This window comes from Trachymyrmex cornetzi, unplaced genomic scaffold (genome assembly GCF_001594075.2).
Source record: "Trachymyrmex cornetzi isolate Tcor2-1 unplaced genomic scaffold, Tcor1.1 scaffold248, whole genome shotgun sequence".
In the NCBI taxonomy this organism is placed as follows: Eukaryota; Metazoa; Arthropoda; class Insecta; order Hymenoptera; family Formicidae; genus Trachymyrmex; species Trachymyrmex cornetzi.
In genome coordinates, this window is record NW_017297144.1 from 1,176 (window position 1) to 20,497 (window position 19,322).

The window sequence follows — 19,322 nt, forward strand, 5'->3', positions numbered from 1 at the left end:
CCGCTTCTAATGCTGGATTCACACTGCATCCAATTTACATCCTACGACTCTCTGCAACCAATCAGAAAACAGGATTCTAATGATACGTAACAAAATCCATCGGATTCCTGTTTTCTGATTGGTTTCAGAGCGTCGTACGATTCAAATCGGCAGTCTGAATCCAGCCTAATATTACGACGCAAATCGGATGCAGTGCGAATCCAGCATTACATCCTTCGCACGGCAAAGTTGAATTGGTGACTCCTGTATACTGGACGCAGAAATGATTGCCGCGCTGCAAAATGTGATGCAGTAGCCAATAAGCTTACAGCTCCTAATGTGTTCATTGGTTACCGCGTCTCATGTTGCCGCGCGGCAATCGTTTCCGCGCCCAATGTGCAGAGTATCGATCGTGAAACTTTTTTTCTAGAATGGAAAGTTAAAAATTTTTCCATTAACTTTAATGGTTAAAATTTTCACTTTTTACCTTCCATCCTAGGGATAAAGTTTCATGTGGTCTGTTCGCGTTGCATAAAATCCCCAAATATTTTGCACTTAAAATGCGACAGATTCATATTTTACCTTAAAAGAGAGAAGCTAAAATGCAAAATCCATCGAAATCCTGTTTTCTGATTGGTTGCAAAGCGTCGTACGACGCAAATCGGATGCAGTGTGAATCCAGCATTACTCTATTGCTGAATTTACACTGCTTCCGATTTGCGTCGTACGATGCTCTGCAAACAATGGCTGCGTTCACAAACTCAACATTTTTGCAACCGTTTTATAATTCTTCGCTCAGATTAGACTATTCCTTTAAAACTAAAAGTATAAACCAATCAGCGCGACGCATCATAAAACGGTTGCAAAATTTCTGTGTCTGCAGAATGCAGTCAAACAGAAAACAGGATTCCAATGATACTAAAAGAATCCATCGTAATCCTGTATTCTGATTGGTTGCAGAGCGTCATACGTCGCACATCGGTTGCAGTGTGAATCCATCATATTCTAGAGGATCCTAGTGCTGGATTCACACTGCATCCGATTTGCGTCGTACGACGCTCCGCAACCAATCGGAAAACAGGATTCCGATGATACGAAGCAAAATCCATCGGAATCCTGTTTTCCAATTAGTTGCGGAGCGTCGTACGACGCAAATCTAATGCAGTGTGAATCCAGCATAGGTCTCTAATTATACGCAGTAATTGATAAAAATGCCTCTCCGTTCATGTGATTTAGACTGCCAATCAGCCATACCCTTCAATGTCACATATTTGTTATCTAGGTTTCTACTTTTATATTTTCTTCACAATATCTGTTTCTATTAATGCCACGGAGTATTAAGACGATTGTCTTATTTACGATTGGTCTTATTTACGATTGGTTGAATTTTGTTCCGCTGCCGCATGAACAGCTCAATGTGAGCCTTATGCTGAATTCACACAGCATCCGATTTTCGTCGTACGACGCTCTTCAACCAATCAGAAAACAGAATTCCGATGATACGAAGCAAAATCCATCGGAATCCTGTTTTCTGATTGGTTGCAGAGCGTCGTACGACGAAAATCGGATGCAGTGTGAATCCAGCATTACTTCAATTTTTAACACTAATGAACTATTCTGTCGCCGAAAATGAGTGTCGTGCGTTTGCATGAAAAGGCACCTTTAAGGCTTAAAACACCTATTGTAGATCCGAACTAACAGACCTGAATCCCACATAAAAAGCGATGAATTGATTGGCTACCGCGTAGGAGGGAAGTGATAGGTTATGTGACTGTTTTCCTGTTTTTCCGAATCAGTTAAATCAATAAGTAAGAACCAATCCCATTCGATTGCTGTTGATCTGCTCAGAGTGCTCAGTGAACATTAGGTGGTAGTACTAGATATGTTCGCTTTTGCGGTTCCCGCGAAGTTTCGCATAACCTCTTTTCTTCGCTTTTCGCGAGTATTCCACACCCCTGTCGCTTAGGTTAGCGACATATATCATTGTTAACATCTACTCGACGATTACCAAAACCTGACGCGTGATAAAAACGTACCTATCTCTTACTGAATAATGAAAACTTTAGATAACGAAGAGATTTGTAGATTTGTGATTTGGAAGTTCGTTCTTATTAGCGACGTGTACTAAGTGTCGAACAAACGTTCCCTTTATGAATGCACGCGAGGAGAACGAACGATGAATGCAACTGCGAGATTCGCGCGAATGTTGTGATTGGCGCGAAAATTGAGAAAAATTGACGGACACGGTAAATTTTTTTGTTGTCTCATCAGATCTTGCGTTATTCCCTTGTAAGGAAAATAAGGTAGATGAGACAGATTAATCTTACATGATCCGCAAGTTCACGTCTGTGTTAAGTGATAATCTCACGTAGTGTAGTGTTCATTCTTCAAAATACTTTTAAACGGCCAACCACCAAATGTCAAAGAACAAACTCAATTTAACATTACCACCTGGCTCAATAGAACCAGTACCAGAAGCATCTCCTTCACCGCCGGTTCCGCCTGCGTATCCGGAACCTCCGGAAATGCCTGAGTAAGTCCGGGAACAAGGATGTTTTATTATTTTTATATAATTTTATTATTTTCATGTAATTACGTGCGCGCGCGCGCGTGTACGGCTAGGTCGTGCGTTTTTACACACATTATGCACTCTTAATATATATGTGATACAATACATTGTAAGCTGTTTAATATACATACATGTATATTAACAATTTACAATAGCTGTATTCAACAGAGAAAACTAATCAGTTAGTGTTTCGTGATTCTTCAATATAATTGATTCCTACATTCAGATCCAGTGAAGAACTAAAGGCAAGAACCAACATTGAAGTATCATTAAGCACGAACTGATTAGTTTTTTCTGCTGAATGTAGCCAATGTATCATATTGTATATATTAACAGTGTACAATGTTCCTATCTCATTACAGAACTTTGATGTAAAAATTACCTATATAGTACACTTATGCTGAGTCTACAATGAATCGATAGTTAGAAATTTTTAGTCTTGATCTGACTATGAGTTTGTACATCTACGATTTGTTGTACAGCGAGTCGTTCAGCTCACTGATTCACTGATAAAGGTAATTCTACAATGAGTCGGTAGTTGGTAGTTCTAAGTCTTATCGGTGAATCTCGGTGAAGTTGGCCAACAGCCAACTTGTACGACTAAGACTATCAATTTTCTTAAGACTGATCAATTTCGACTTTATTCCTTCCGATTAGTCGAGCTAAATGACTCGCTGTACAACTAACAACTAATAGATGCGATAAATCATATTCACCTATTTATATGTTAAAACTTAAGATTTCCAACTACCGACTCATTGTAGAATCAGGATAAGTCTTAGGACAAGCAATTGTTGCCTCATTATAAAATCAGCTTTATATGAGGTACTTTATTCAAGCTCTATGTGCTTTATGCTGTAAAACATCTATTACTTGAAGATTTCAACCGTAATTCATTTCTGATTAATTGAAATAATTACGAAATTTTCATAAACTCTCTAATTCTTATGAGCTTATTTGAATTTGAAAGATTTCGATCATTTTGAAATTATTATCTGGAAGTTTGTCATCATATAATTCTAACACTATTTTTTGCAGCGGCATGAGGGACACATTGAATATTGATACTCTTCAAGCAAGATTAGAGGATCTAGAGATGGACGAGGAACAAAAGAAACGACTAGAGAGCTTTCTGGGACAAAAAGAAAAAGTTGGAGAACTATGCGGCGAGGATTTTGAAAAATTAGGTGAATTAGGTTCGGGTAATGGTGGCGTTGTTACAAAAGTCAAACATAAAAAATATGGTCTTATAATGGCAATGAAGGTAAATGATATTACTTAATCATTATATATGTATTCATAGATATTTAGAATATCTATTCTATACTCAACTGGTATTTTTGTCACAAATTTTTCAGCAAATACGCTTGGAAGTGAAGCCACCTATCAAGAAGCAAATAATTAGGGAATTAAAAGTCCTTCATGAATGTAACTTTGCACATATAGTTGGATTTTATGGCGCTTTTTGCAGGTAAACTTTTAGGAAATATGTTTACATTTTAAGAGAATTGTTCCTTGAGATATAACATGTGCTTACATGCATATATAAGATCGCGCGCGCGCGCGCGCACAGGGTGTCTCGCAAAGCGCTCTTATGTAGATAGAATGGACTAAACTGTGTCAAAATGTCATCTGCCATTTTGTAATTTTCGCAATGGTAACGAAATATTTATTTTTTTCCATAATATTATAGGGGTCTTTAAGACAAATTCAAATCACTATCAAAATGTCACTTTTATTGGTGTTTTATTGATACTTGATATCAAATTTGCAGCGTTATTTGTAACAGCAGTACTTACGACCTTCGACTAGAACACATACATACATACATATATATATATATATATATATACATACATACATACATACATACATACATGTACTTATTTAACCTTCAAGTAGGTATATGGATTGTCTGAGCACCCCAGGCAGGTTTTCTTAAATATTTCATACTTTTAGATTGGTAACGGAGCTTATCGATTTAGTATCTTCCTTATTGAGTACTTGACAGATTAAAGTGGTAGTAGTGCGTCGATATAATTTATATAATAGTAATAGAGCGTCAAACATGCCCTGGGGATGCTGTAAACACTCCACCTACAAAAATTTACCTACCTACTCAAATGGTTAATAAAATATGCAATAGAATTAGTAAAACATCAATAAAAGTGACATTTCGATAGTGATTTGAATTCGTCTTAAAGATCCATGTAATATTATAAAACAAAAAATGGTATGATGCTATTTAAAAAATTTAAGATGACTTTGATTTTTTATGAAAAAAATTTTGTTTCAATTTTTTTTGCACATGTAGCCTGTATAAAATAGATGAATATTCACCTTTCAACTTTTTTTGCTGTCGAAAGGTCTGAAAAGTGCGTTACACTAAACACCCTGTATATATACTATCTCTTTCAGTGGGGGAGAAATTTGTATATGTATGGAATATATGGATGGTGGATCGTTAGACCTAATAATGAAAAAAGCGGGACGAATTCCAGAATCCATGATAAGTACAATCACATGTGCTGTAAATTATTCTTTTATTATTGATATAAATAAAGAGGGAAAGAGAAAAACGGGATCTCGCAGTTAGGATAAATTCTATCGTGATAACAATTGCTTTTTCCCAATTAATAAAAATAAATTGTAATGATATAAATATAACAGTTATCTCTGATCGACTGATCGTAATAACGCCTGAAACGTGAGAAGATGTCCGTAGAGAGACAGGTCCGTAACGAATCGTTACGAGTAATACAAGTTACTTTCCATAGAGCAGAAATGTCCGAAATACCTAAATTAGGGAGATATCACCTAAAGATATCACATACTCCAATTATATCTCTATAATGTATTTTGAACACATCTATTGTGTGGTTTGGTAGATGGTTTTATGCGCGCGTAACCATCCTCTCCGTGAAAGAAGAAATGGTTTCAATAGTACGTTTCTCTTTCCATAATTCCACTTGGGAAGATGCGAATACATAAACGTCTCAATTCGTCGTAGATCCAAAGAAATGCACCGAGCGGCAAACAAGGCCAGTACCAGTAAGCTATCAGTGGCATAGTCTTCAGTACGTATTCCGTGCCTGGGACATAGAGCAAGAGTCCTGTTAGAATAACTTCGAAAACGAAGGAAAAATTGACAAACCAGTTGCTCATTCCTTGTTGAAAGATGGAATTGCGCCTGGTCTTACACATGACCAGATCTACCATTTGCGTTATGACAATGGAAAGAAAATATCCGCTTTGCGCCTCCATCAAGAGATTCATTCTGTTTTTGTAGGTCCACGTTTGGCCCCAGGAATCTTGTAGATCATTTATGGATGGGTTCTCCCATTCTATTCGTAAACCCAACAGACGATCGGGCATAAAGCCGTTCATCATAAGCACCATGAAGTAAGTGTAAAATCCAGCAAACGCCTGCGTCATTCCTATCTGGCCGTAGGTGATGGATATCAAACGCTTGTTCACCAGCTTGTCGTACTGAGGGTTTCTCGGTGCCCGGCGCATTATATCGGACTCGGCCTTCTCGTAGGCCAGAGCAATCGCAGGGACCACGTCAGTGCCGACATCTATACAGATGACCAATTCAATAACCAACGGTAGAGGAATCGCGAATAATAGGCCGCTCAACATGGGCAACATCTCCGGCACGCTTGACGTTAACGTATACGCGATCGACTTCTTCAAATTGTCGAATATCAGGCGACCCTCCTCGACGCCGGTCACGATCGACGCAAAGTTATCGTCCATGAGTATCATATCCGCAGCGTTCTTGGCAACGTCGGAGCCCGCGATCCCCATCGCTACTCCTATGTCGGCTTTCCGCAGTGCCGGTGAATCGTTGACACCGTCGCCGGTGACCGCGACGATCTCTCCCAGCCGTTGGCAACTCTCGACAATCAACAGCTTTTGCTGCGGCGACGTCCTCGCGAACACGATTTCCTCGTAACGGCGTATAACGTTGTCCAACTCACTCGCATCCATGTTCCTCAATTCGGCACCGGTAATTACGATCGCGCCGGCATCGACCACGGAATCGGTCACTTGCGTGTAAGACTTGTCTTGCAGAATCGCTCGTTCGTAACGAATTTCGTGACCTTCGCTTATAATACCCACCTTCTTGGCAATTGCCATCGCCGTCACCGGATGATCACCCGTCACCATGATCACTTTTATACCGGCGGTACGGCACTTGTGTACCGCTTCGGGCACGCCATGCCTCGGGGGATCCTGCAGACTTATCAGTCCCACGAATCTGTATCCCTTGACAGGAAAGTTGTAGGACGCGGGCGAGTCGGTGTCGAATTTGTAATTTGGCCCGTACACACTGGTGGGCAGATCCAGATCGCAGTACGCTAGAACTCGCTCGCCAAGGTAACCCAGTTCGGTGCAGGCACGGCGAGATATCGCGTGATCGTTGGCGGTCATCTCTTTCGTTTCCCCGGTCGCCGTCAATATTGTTGTACAATTTTCCATAATCACCTCTGGTGCTCCTTTCAATATCATGGTATAACCATTGGTGTCTCGGTGTATCGACATTTGATACTTGGTCATGGAGCTGAAAGGGATCTCTGCAACTTTCGGATGTGACTCGCGATATCTCTGCGTAGGATGAATGTGCTCGCAGAACTTGAGGATACCGGTCTCAGACGCGTCACCGATAATCTCGCGCTCCTCGATTGGTGCCAGCATGAAGGACTCGGCGGTGAATTCGGCACGCAAACAGAGGGTGGCAGCTCGTAGCATCACGTCGAAAGCTGGCTTCTCTAATAGCAAATCCCTCTCGACGCCGATTCTCTCTCCCGGTGGAAAGTTATATCTGGTGTGGCCGAACCACAAATTAGACACGGACATCTTGTTCTGCGTGAGCGTGCCCGTCTTGTCGGAACAGATCGCCGATGTCGAGCCTAGAGTCTCGACCGCCTCCAGGTTCTTCACCAAGCAGTTCTTGCTCGCCATTTTCTGAGCGGTCAGTGTCAAAACTGTCGTCACGGTCACTAGCAGTACCTCGGGTACGTTGGCGATAACTATGCCAAGTAGATAGGTAAACGCTCGTATGAGACTTGGCTCGATCAGCAGTGACAGAGCGAAGAACGCCAGGCCGCATAGAACGGCCACAATAGTGATAATCTCGACGAAATGCCTAATCTCCTTGGCGATTGGCGTCTCGATTTTGACGAGATGCGACGTGAGACCAGCCAGACGGCCTATCATAGTACGGTCACCCGTGGCGATCACGATCCCTTTGCCATCACCCGCGACAGCGAACGACGTGGAAAAGGCCACGTTGGAGGACTCGAGAGGATTCCTGTCGGTCGGATAATCGGTGCGCGCCACCGGCTCGCTCTCACCAGTGATGCTCGAGTTCTCGACTCTGAGTCCACGGCATTCGATTATTCTGATGTCGGCTGGTATCTTGTCGCCCATGCGTATCTCTACCAGGTCGCCCAAGACCAGCTCTTCTGTACCCAGGCGCAGTTTTTCACCGTCGCGGATCACAGTAGCGAAAGTGGGCACCATCTTTTTGAAGGACTCCATCACTTTAATATTCTTGCTCTCCTGTATGTACGCGAACACCCCCGAGGTGATGCATATCATAACGATGATTATTCCTAGCCATGCGATACCGACATCATCCTCGTGCATGAAATTAGTGACTGCGTACAGGATGAAACATAGAATCGCGCAGACCCAGAGTAACGCGGCGAATCCATGGAACATACATTTAAAGAATTTGATGTATTCTGGCGTGATCTTGGGTGGTGACAAGGCGTTTGGTCCATCTCGTTCCATGATTTTGCACGCCTGCTCTTTCGTCAGACCCGTTTCCGCGTTTGTGCCCAGCCTCTCGTATAGAATCTCCAATCCTATCACGTGATCGACGGTCTCCAATTCCTGATGCAGTTCTTGTATCTCCTCTTCGGTCAGCTTCTTCTTGTGTAGATGTATGGTGGACGCGCGGATCGGTTGATGCGAGATGGACACGCGAGTCGGCTGCTGCATAATGATGATTTGTTGCGTCTTCAAACTGCCCTGCATTTTTTTTTAACGCGACAAACATTTTTAATATCGAAACGTTTTAATACGATTGACGCAAAGAAAAAAAACGTACCTCTCTTCCTCTCTTTCTTGATGTCGCTTCGTGTACTTTGTTCGTTTGTTTATGGTAATATATGTCATTGCAAACTTTTGTTTCTCCTTCACAGGTTCTGAAAGGTTTAACTTATTTACGAGATAAGCACGCCATAATGCACCGGGATGTAAAACCAAGTAACATCTTGGTGAACAGCGCGGGTGAAATCAAGCTCTGCGATTTTGGCGTTTCTGGACAACTGATCGATTCAATGGCTCATTCGTTCGTCGGCACGCGAAGTTATATGTCGGTAAGCTTGGCGTGGATTATACGCTCGTGATAATTTTTACGTGTGTCAATATGCCCCGAGCGTGTCTTATATCGAGCGTTTTCAGCCAGAAAGACTCCAAGGATCACATTACTCGGTGCAAAGCGACATTTGGTCGCTCGGTGTGTCACTCGTGGAAATGGCGATTGGGATGTATCCTATTCCACCGCCGGATGATAGGCTTTTAGCTTCTATATTTGGTTCGGAATGGATACAACACGCTGGGGAGAATCCGACAACAGTCAGCGAATCCTCCACGCCGCCTCCACGACCACCGACGAGACGTTGTCAGTACTTGCATATAAGCGTCCATTCGTTTATTCGCATGTTTCTTGCATGTCTCCTTCATGAAGAAAAGTTGTGTTTCTGAATATTAATCGACTTGATTCTTTATTATCATAGGCACGCACACTCCCAAGCCATTAGCGGTATTCGAGTTGTTGGAATTGATAGTCAACGAACCACCACCAAGACTGCCATCCGGATTATTCAGCAACGCTTTCATAGATTTTATTGATCGATGTTTAAAGAGGAACCCAAATGATAGAGCAGATTTGAAAACGTTAACGGTATGTTTCACTCGCGAATAAACATTGATAGTTTGAACAGAAAGGGAAACGGAAGAATTATGTTTTCCGATGGCGTGTTTTAGAATCACGAATGGATAAGGAAAGCTGAATCGGAAAACGTAGATCTCGCTGGATGGGTATGCCGTACTATGGACCTAGAGCCGTCTACGCCAACGCACTTATCGACCGTGCAATCCTGAATAAATGTAACACTTACATACTTGACAACATATATTCGCGTTCAGTACTCCTAAGTTACGCCTTGGTTCATCTAGGTTTTCATTCGACCAAACAGTGGCGTATATATCTCTCATGTTCTCTCCCCCCTAGCAATATCTTTTTGCAAAATTAATACAATAAGAAATAAAAAGCCTTTGAGAGCCAGTGCTGGATGTTATTGCAATTACGTTTTATTGTACGTATATAATAATTGAAACAGACGTTTCGACAACTCACTTCCGGATTTAGAGCCATGACAAGCGAGTTTTCAACACCGCATTATATGCCAATACTCAAAACAGCCATTAAACTTTGTAATGGACATTGACATATGGATGCAAATTGACTTATCCAGACACACATTATTCACAGTTCAAATTACGACGCGAACAAATATTCTTATCATTAATGTTATATTTACTGAAGAGGATCCAAACCAAGGATCAAAACGTCTATTTCAATTATTATATACGTACAATAAAACGTAATTGCAATAACATCCAGCATTGGCTCTCAAAGACTTTTTAATCCTTATTGATTTAATTGATTAGAGCCTATATAGAATTTTTATAGTTTAAAATTAATACATCTACGTTTTTGGTAGGTGCGCCAAGTCCGTTGACCGTATCAAATGAACATCGTATCACTGTTGACTGTTGAGCGTTACGCAAATGATTACACAGATTTTACTTATAAAAGCAGTCATAAGGAATTCGATTGATACCCCATTGTTATGCATCTTTGTCATTTTCTTGGTTTTTACAGGGAGAAATGACTACATTGTAATACGTGTAATAATTCGTCAAGTATCACCGTGATATATAGGTGAAACACTTGTCTTGCGGACCGGATACGTCGTGCTTCGCTCGGACTTTGCTTGTCCAAACAATTTACACGCAGCACGCCACTGTGCCAAATATTAATTTCATTCATAAGATTCACTTTACGTGTTCGTCTTATGCTTCTGTTAAGAGTATGTAAGATGACAAATTGCAATATAAGTTTATTATTAGATTCATGGGCAAATTGTGTTCCCCGTGATATGATATTAGGATGCGCGAATGAGCATTAAACCTACGAACGTCGTTTGAGAAAATTAATTAGATCGAGAATTACTTGTATAAGATTTGTACCTGACATCCATAGAAATGTTATTTACACGATCAAAAATTTCATCTTTAATCATGTTAAACCATTGTTTTTGTATCAATGCATAACTTTGATTAAACTCACGGTTGCCGTCTTATTTTCAATCACGCGCGTTAACACGTATTATAACACATGTCTTTAATTTTAATCGCACGCGCGCGCACACATCACACACACACACACACACGCGCGCACGTACGCACGCACGCACATACACAGCCATAGAAACACAAACGTGCTTTTTACACTATATAGTATAGTAATAGTAATCATTTTCAAAAAAGGCAATTTAGAGAGAATATTTTGATAATATAATTCAAGTCTTTAAAATTAATTCGCTTTCGATTATAAAGTCTTGCGAATTTATTAACATTAATGTATAAACTTACATTTAATAGACTATTATGTACGTTTAAGATGTAAAAGACCAACTCTATCATCGCATAATCAATCCTTCAATGGCGAACATACAAAGTAAAAAAAAACTTGTCTCATTTTTCACATAATTGTAATTTACATTACGAATAATGAAATATTCATAACATGGTTTGAGCTATTTATATACTCGATAGGATTTAGAATATTACGTTATGAATTCTTTCGCTGCAAAATATATGTGCATACAGTGAGTGATATTCTCGATTCCTTCCTAGTGCTAAATGTGCGATAAAGACTGGATTTATTGTCGGTATTTCACATTAATTTAAAAATATAAAATGCATGATAGTAGTAGAGTGAAGTATCTCACATATTATTATTTGTTAATGAATAATAAAAATGAAAAACATATATATACATATGTATATGTCTGTTTTTTTCATTGCTATTATCCATCGACAATTCATCCAAATGTGTGTGTGCGTGTGCATGCGTGCGTGCATGCATGCACATAGGTATACATAATCCAACCGCAACAAAAAGATTGATCTTTTGTACGACCAATTGCATGTCAAATCTTATTGTGCAATTTTTATGAAAAATGTCTTGCCATCTTACGGCAAGTTATTAATGGCCAACTTGAAATTTACGAATATTTGAAAAATTAAATTAAAATGATAATTGAATTTCTTTTTATATATATTTCAATTGTCTTATTATCATTTTGTATGCGTCATTATATGTAAATTGCTATAATTTTCCGCAATTTAAACAGACATTCAATTATGCAATGCTTATTTAACTGTTATATTAATATTGGTGTATTAAAGTTGACAGACTGGACATATTTCATCACAGGGAATGTATACCAGTAGATAAACGGTGCAATAGAATAATTGTGAGGAAACACTAATAGATTGCGAATATGCTAAATCATGATATTAGGTGCATTCCGTTTTACGCATAATGCTCATGATATAGCATTTTATTGACCTTGTTCTTCATTGAATATTAAAGAAAGATAAAATGAGACATTTTCATGCATACGCATCATGCATGAAACGGAACGCACCCATTATGATCGATTTGTCATTCGTTGAAATGTCTTGTGCAGAATATTATATTTTGTAGATATAATCTACAAGTTAGTCTCATCATATTACATGTAATAACTGTCTCAGAGTTGGCTAAAAAAATCACCGGATGAAGTATTACGAGTATTATATTGTAATACTTGTGTGCCGTGTGAGATACTTCTCCATGTGTGTATGTGTACCGGCAAGAGCGTAAGACGCTCAAGAATTAAAATCATGTTACGTTTATATCGCGATTAATACAATAATATATAATAGTAAGGATATTATATATATATATACACATATATATATATATATATATAAAAGGCATATAATGCATATATTGTTGTAAAATGGTTTCTATTATCTACCATAGAGGAAGACAATATACACGATTAAAAATTATCCATGAAAAGATCGTGTCGTGAAGTGTATGGAAATGCCAATATAATTTAGCAATTTTATCAAGCGATGATTCATAATTTTGCGCAAAGTTCGTAATTCCTAGCACTTATTAAAATATGTGCACATTCCTTGTTGCATATACATATGTGCATAATAATTGCAGTTGTATTGATTCATTGTCTAAACGTTATTAATTATAAATACAATAAAATCATCGATGTTGTAATTCCATATTCGGTATCTGAAAACCCAAGTGAACAATTATATATAATAATGATATTGAGAGTGAGGAGAGTAAAATATTTCCTAGGAAAAGCCAGACATGCAGGTATGTATAATGGTATCAATTTATAGTAGATAAAATTTATGTTTGCAGAACTTTATTTTATTGCACTGTATTATCGCGTAATATAACAAACTTATATGTACATTGTGCGCGCGCGCGTGTGGTGTGTGTGTGTGTATGTGAGCGCGCGCGCGTGTGTAAATGTTATTGCACTTTATTATCGCATAATATAATGAAATTTTAAAAACAGTATATAAGCGTTATATATTCATGGGAATAAGTATATGTAAAGTCAATCATTATTAGTAACAAGATACGCAAAATCTTATATCTATTCTACAATAGTCGTGGTTGTAGTAAGAACTGACCAATCAAGTCGAATGTGAGAATAATCGACTGCGATTAATCAATTCTTACGACTACGCTAACGGCTATTGTGAAGCAAGCATTATGCCTGTTCTACAATAGCTGTAAACATAATTGCAAGTGTGGATGTAGTTGTAAGAATTAACTAATCACAGTCAAATATGAAAAGAATATGTGACTGTGATTGGTCAATTTTTACAATTACAACCACTTATAACAATGCTTACGCAATTATAAAATAGGCATTAAAAACCTCACTGATAAACGCTAAAGCCAGCGGGACACGATGCTTGACTTTCCCTGCTGAATTACATTCTTGACACCATATTGGCTGCAATCAAAGACATAGAGAATGGACTGCGCGATCCGTATCTAAGTAATATATCAAATGTGGTCGACAATAATGAGAGAGAGGAACCATGGGAGACGGCCAATCTCCCTCTCATTATCTCTCCCATTACACCATTGAATGGAAAGAGATAGAAATGGCCGTCTGCCACGGTCTGCTCTCTCTCATTCCTATCGACCATTTTGACACACGGATCACGCAGTCCATTCTCTATGTCTTTGGCTGCAATGCATTGTCAACATCGCAGCCAATACGATGGTAAGATTCTGATCCAGGTAGCAATCCGTTGTAGAAAAAATCGGTTAGAATCATGAAAAATTGTGAGAGACAGATATTCTTAAGAATCCGAATCGATATACAACTAATGACCTAATCCGTCAGATGACCGTATTCACTATAATCATTTTCTGAATATTCCGTCTAGTCGGAATATTCTGTATAATCGGAATATTCCGTATAATCTGAATCTTCATCGTGCCAAGATTCCAGATCGTCCACGAGATACATAGTAGACACACTGCTAAGATCAGACAAATCAACATTAACTATATGCAATAGCGGAGGTAGTCTCTCTAAACCAAAGAGGTCGAAAATTGCTGTTCCCCCAATTATCATCTTCAACATTACATTATTAGTTCGACTGCTACAAGCATCTTTAGCAACCTCGAGGGTGGAATCCTTGATATATCTACATCCGGAAAGATCTAATAATTTTAACTGGGGCGAGGACTTTATGAGCATTGTTATACCCCGATCGCTAAATGGACATCTTCGACACTCCAATTCTTTCAAGCCACACATGTTTTTTAAGCCTTCGTCAGTAACTTGATGTATATAACTGACAACTAATTTTTCTAGCCTTACTAACGTAGCGATAGCCGCTAATCCGGCATCGCTCACGTTACAGCAACCTGTTGAATATGTAAGATATAATTGAAAAATGATAAATATAAAAAAGTATACACACACACACACACACGTATTATGATTGCAATTTACCTGTAATATCTACGTTGGTAAGCTGTTGACAATGTTGTACTAAATCAGTAAGGAAATCGTCCGACACTTTAGGATTATACGTGATTTTTAAGTCATGCAGATTGACAAGGTGGACCAAATACAACATATCCGCTGTTTGTGCGGAGGGAAAGTTTCCATTAAGCTCCAATATTCTAAGATTTTTACAATGTTGACTGATAATTTCCAACGTATGTTTAGCTATGCCGACACATTCGTTTATTGCAAGATGTATCAAATGTTCAAGTTTCCTCAGAGCCTGCACGTGACGATATCAATTGAGTGCTGACTCAGTACTATAACCGTTCACTGGTCGCTTAGAAAACTAATCAGCTCATATATCAAGGCATATATTTTTCATGTTTGGTCCGTACACATGCACGCACGCACGCGTGTGAACAGTTGCAGTACTGAATTAACTGTAACACATGCAGGGAATGGAAGTAACTCGTTACTTATAACGAAGTTACAGTTACAAGTTACTTTTTTGATAGCGTACTGGTAACTACGTTACTATTTTTTTTTAGTAATTGTAATGGTAACGAATTTTAGTTATTTTTTTGTATTTAGAACCTAATATATTTGATATGACATAATTTTCGTTTACTCAATCTTTAGTCTTTAGACATAGTGTTCATAATTTGTTCTAATTTCAAGACTGTTTTAATGTCTTAAAATGTTAATACGCCTCTGTGATTAGTTCATTTATTATTAAATTTAAGATAACTTATTGTTTTTTAAAAGAGAAAGAGTTTTTTTTATCCAAACTTGATTTTTGTGCGTAATATGTTAGAATAAATCTGTACATATATCAAATATTGCAAATTGAGCGCCAATTAAATTTTCTATCTTAAAACGCAATCTTAATTAAAACTCGAATAGTAATATGACAAATAAAAAATTTACAAGTAATTTAATGATATATTTAAGTTGATAAGCATCTTAAGTACTATGAACAATTTATTGTTAAAAATATCAGCCGAATAGCGTTTTGAAAATTTAATTGGTGAATAGATTGCAGAATTGCAGATACATATTCATTCAAATATTAAGAGACTTGACTCTCTCGTGACGATAAATGACTTGTTACGTAAAGCTTCACTTTTATTCCTTAAAAAGCATAATGATTTTGTAATCCTACGTATTTCAGAATTACGAAATTGTAAAAAAAAAACTAAAAATAAAGCTAGTGCCATTGTTATATAATGCTTTTATCAACATTTGAATAAAAAATATTACAAAGTATATTTTTTAGACTGGTTGTATTTTAGCACTTATTTTTAGACCGATTTGAAAAAAAAAAAAGTAACGAATAGTTACGCTTTAAGTAATGGTAACAAGCTACTTAAAAAAATCAGTAATTTGTAACTATTTGAAAAGTAACTTTCCATTCTCTGATCACATGTATCTCATTGTGATTAATTAGCAAAAAAGAATTGATTTACCATTGAAAGATGATTGTCCTGAAGATAGTCGCAGCGGTCTAATATAATTGTATGCATAGTTTGCTCTGGCAAACATAATAAGGATTTACCCAAAATATTATTTCTGGTTATCACAAGACACTCCAAGTTTTGGTTTAACTTAAAGAGATACTTTAATTCATTATCACAACTGTAGGTGGATGGTCCTAAACAAAACTTGATTATGTTTCTACAGTTATTTGCTAATGTACGTATACCTGATGCACAAACTGTTAATGCGGTAATATTGATACACGTAAGATTAGGACAAAATTTTCCGATAATAGTCAATGTGCTTTGACTTAAATAATGAAGTGGCTCATCTAGATCTATTCGCGTCAAGAATCTGCCACATTTCAGCAATATTTTACGAAGTAAAGCTGTATGAATCATATGGGTGTGCGAGAAACCCCATGTAGAAGGTGAGAGATCCAATGTTTTTATCATATGCCATGAATCTTGGCTTAAATCTCTCCAGCGTTTGCAAACTGTAAATAAAATGGTAAAACAATATACAAAAGGTCCATCTCCTAGTACGGAGAAGTAAACAAATACAATCTGTCTCACAGATATAAAATCTTTAATGCTTATGCTTAAACTCACCTATCTCTATACGAATTCTGTCTACTATTGGCAAAAATAGGAAGATATGTCTCAAGCAATCGTCATTCAGCATATGGATGGATACATTTTCGGTATCATTTTGCAGATACTTGTGAACGTATTGTTCCTTTCTTTCAGAAATTATTTTCAACTCTTTCCCTACATTATATAATCTCTGTTCCATACTGTCGGGTTGATGCCAAGAATCTGCAGCCATCACTCTTAAATCTCTATTATGTAATCTTATTCGTTTCCTACTCCCATCTTGCATCGCTCTACAAACAATTGGTTACAAACCACCATTGTTTGTCAGTAATTTGCTAGTACAGCCTCCTTGAAACTTACGTTATTGCATCTGCCACTTTGGTAAACGTGACGAACGCATAGTTGCATTTCCCATGATTTCTACGTAAATAGCAACTCTCAACATTTCCATACATAGAAAAGTAATCACGTAAATCCTTGAAAGTTGTCTGGAATAAAATTTGTCAGACAAATCAAACAAATACAGTGCAATTGTATTAGCGGGTTGTTAAAATGTTAAGATGCTTACTGCATTGATTGTAATAATCATCTACAATATGCTCTTCGTTTCCTGTTGCTTCTTACCACTTGTTATTTCTTGCCTTTTTGCCTCTTACCCACTTTTTTTCGCCTTCTGTCACCCCGAGATGGGAGTTGACAAACTTTGAAAGAGACGAGACAAGACATAACATGTGAAAAATGACATAATTGCTGATAAAAGGTCGTGAAGAAGGAAAAAGGCATGAGGTAAGAAGTATATGTAGTAAGAAACAGAAAGCAACGAACACACACATAGTAAATGTGGCTTAAAAATTGGGAGAAACGAACCCTTTCAGCCAAATTACTGATGAATAATTTTCGTATCGGTACGCCGTCTATCATTTCCGAACTTAGGCAATCTAGAACGAAAGGACAGACACGTGAAATTTGTTGGCCAGAGTTTTCGTTGACGATTCAACGCGAATATAAATGCACACGTAACATAAATGCAAACGTAAAAATTTAGGACGCTTACCGTCCGATACGACTAAACCTATGTAACGAAGCATTTCAGCATAATCCAATTCTAAAGTATCGTTCATCATTGATTTAATTTCTATTTCCGACACAAAACACTTCTCCGCCTCTTTACTTTTATTATACTTAATATCCCCATCGTCCATGAAGTAAGAGAGAAGTGGAGAGAAAGAAGCGAATGGCTACCCACAGCATAAACTCAAGGGAATCAACCAATCGAAATTCGTCTTTTCCAATGGATTGAAAGGAAAGGAATGATTCCGATTAGTTGATTCGCTTATGCACTATGCGTTAAGGCACCTTTTCGATGGCGGCGATTAGTCACAACTTTGGTAGCGGTCGGAAAGCATGTCACTCTAATGCTGGATTCATCCTGCATCCGATTTGCGTCGTATGACGCTCTACAACCAATCAGAAAATAGAATTCCGATGATACGAAGCAAAATCCATCGGAATCCTGTTTTCTGATTGGTTGCATAGCGCCGTAAGACGCAAATCGGATGCAGGTTGAATCCAGCATAAGGTGAATCTCCGCACGATAAAAGGAACGGGGAACAGGGAATACGGGCCTGCGCACAATAGAGGAACAAGAATTAGATATTAAGGCCGGTATTCATAGTCAGATCTTATATTCAAGACCGTCTTAAGTACGGTCTTAAGGAGTCACGAACCAATCAGAAGGCTGCATTAGAGTCTTAAGACATTACTTAAGACGGTCTTGAAATAAGACTCAACTATGAATACCGGCCTAAGATTTCAATCGATTTGTCAGAAATCGTATATTCCGATGTAATCAGTTTCTGATAGGTTGAAATCTTAATATCTAATTCCTGTTCCACTATTGTGCGCAGGCTCTTATTCTTTGTTCTCTGTTACCAGGGGGTCGATTCTGTATCTTCAAACAAGGTGAAAATTACAAAAGTGAGCAAATTTACTAGCTGTTGACCAATGAAATTGTCAGTATTCTAGTAAATTCGCTCACTTTTGTAATTTTCACCTCGTTTCAAGATAGGGTCCGCGCACAAAGATGGTAGCAACTGAGTCGTAGTCGTAAGTCGTTGTCGTAGGTCAACGCACAAACAGAATCGATTCCCTGGGGATCGATTCTGTACATCGACATCTAGAATGGACCGCTGATGGCAATGGTGGGGGTAGAAAGACGATTAGAGTGAGAGGCAGGAATAATAAGATCGTTCTTTCTCTGTTTACTGAAGCCTGATTGGTTGTTGTTAATCCAACAGTAGTTAGAAACAACAGTAAACAGAGAAAAAACGATCTTATTATTCCTGCCTCTCACTCTAATGCCATCAGCGGTCCATTCTAGATGTCGATGATTCTGTATCTTGAAACGAAGTGAAAATTACAAAAGTGAGTGAATTTACTAGAATACTGATAATTTCATTGGTCAATACCTAGTAAATTTGCTCACTTTTGTAATTTTCA

At 38.1% G+C, this 19,322-nt stretch overlaps 3 protein-coding genes across 7 annotated transcripts; 1 reads left to right on the top strand and 2 right to left on the bottom strand.

Moving 5' to 3' along the window:
• Positions 1-1,746: 1,746 nt before the first annotated feature.
• Dsor1 (mitogen-activated protein kinase kinase 1) lies at positions 1,747-12,628 on the top strand. Of its 3 annotated transcripts, none has more exons than XM_018507924.1 (9): positions 1,747-2,512; positions 3,587-3,812; positions 3,907-4,019; positions 4,967-5,078; positions 8,764-8,940; positions 9,026-9,245; positions 9,361-9,527; positions 9,611-9,733; positions 10,348-12,628. In XM_018507924.1, exons 1-8 carry the CDS (start codon positions 2,397-2,399, stop codon positions 9,725-9,727), a joined length of 1,248 nt encoding a protein of 415 aa, XP_018363426.1. In that variant the 5' UTR covers positions 1,747-2,396; the 3' UTR covers positions 9,728-9,733; positions 10,348-12,628. The 3 variants fall into 3 exon arrangements, with proteins under 3 accessions (XP_018363426.1, XP_018363427.1, XP_018363425.1); XM_018507925.1 differs by having other exon boundaries at positions 10,351-12,628; XM_018507923.1 differs by having other exon boundaries at positions 9,611-12,628.
• Positions 5,160-8,832, bottom strand: LOC108761403 (sodium/potassium-transporting ATPase subunit alpha). Of its 2 annotated transcripts, XM_018507907.1 has the most exons (2): positions 8,670-8,832; positions 5,160-8,590 (listed from the first exon to the last, which is right to left on the bottom strand). In XM_018507907.1, the coding sequence occupies exon 2, from the start codon at positions 8,558-8,560 to the stop codon at positions 5,486-5,488; it is 3,075 nt and encodes a 1,024-aa protein (XP_018363409.1). In that variant the 5' UTR covers positions 8,561-8,590; positions 8,670-8,832; the 3' UTR covers positions 5,160-5,485. The 2 variants fall into 2 exon arrangements, with proteins under 2 accessions (XP_018363409.1, XP_018363408.1); XM_018507906.1 differs by lacking the exon at positions 8,670-8,832 and having other exon boundaries at positions 5,160-8,647.
• A 1,354-nt stretch (positions 12,629-13,982) lies between the features above and the next one.
• LOC108761407 (F-box/LRR-repeat protein 7) lies at positions 13,983-17,988 on the bottom strand. Of its 2 annotated transcripts, none has more exons than XM_018507915.1 (7): positions 17,878-17,988; positions 17,691-17,761; positions 17,184-17,311; positions 16,839-17,113; positions 16,218-16,723; positions 14,755-15,031; positions 13,983-14,666 (listed from the first exon to the last, which is right to left on the bottom strand). In XM_018507915.1, the coding sequence occupies exons 1-7, from the start codon at positions 17,945-17,947 to the stop codon at positions 14,176-14,178; spliced, it is 1,818 nt and encodes a 605-aa protein (XP_018363417.1). In that variant the 5' UTR covers positions 17,948-17,988; the 3' UTR covers positions 13,983-14,175. The 2 variants fall into 2 exon arrangements, with proteins under 2 accessions (XP_018363417.1, XP_018363418.1); XM_018507916.1 differs by lacking the exon at positions 17,878-17,988 and adding an exon at positions 17,392-17,524 and having other exon boundaries at positions 17,691-17,758.
• Positions 17,989-19,322: the final 1,334 nt, after the last annotated feature.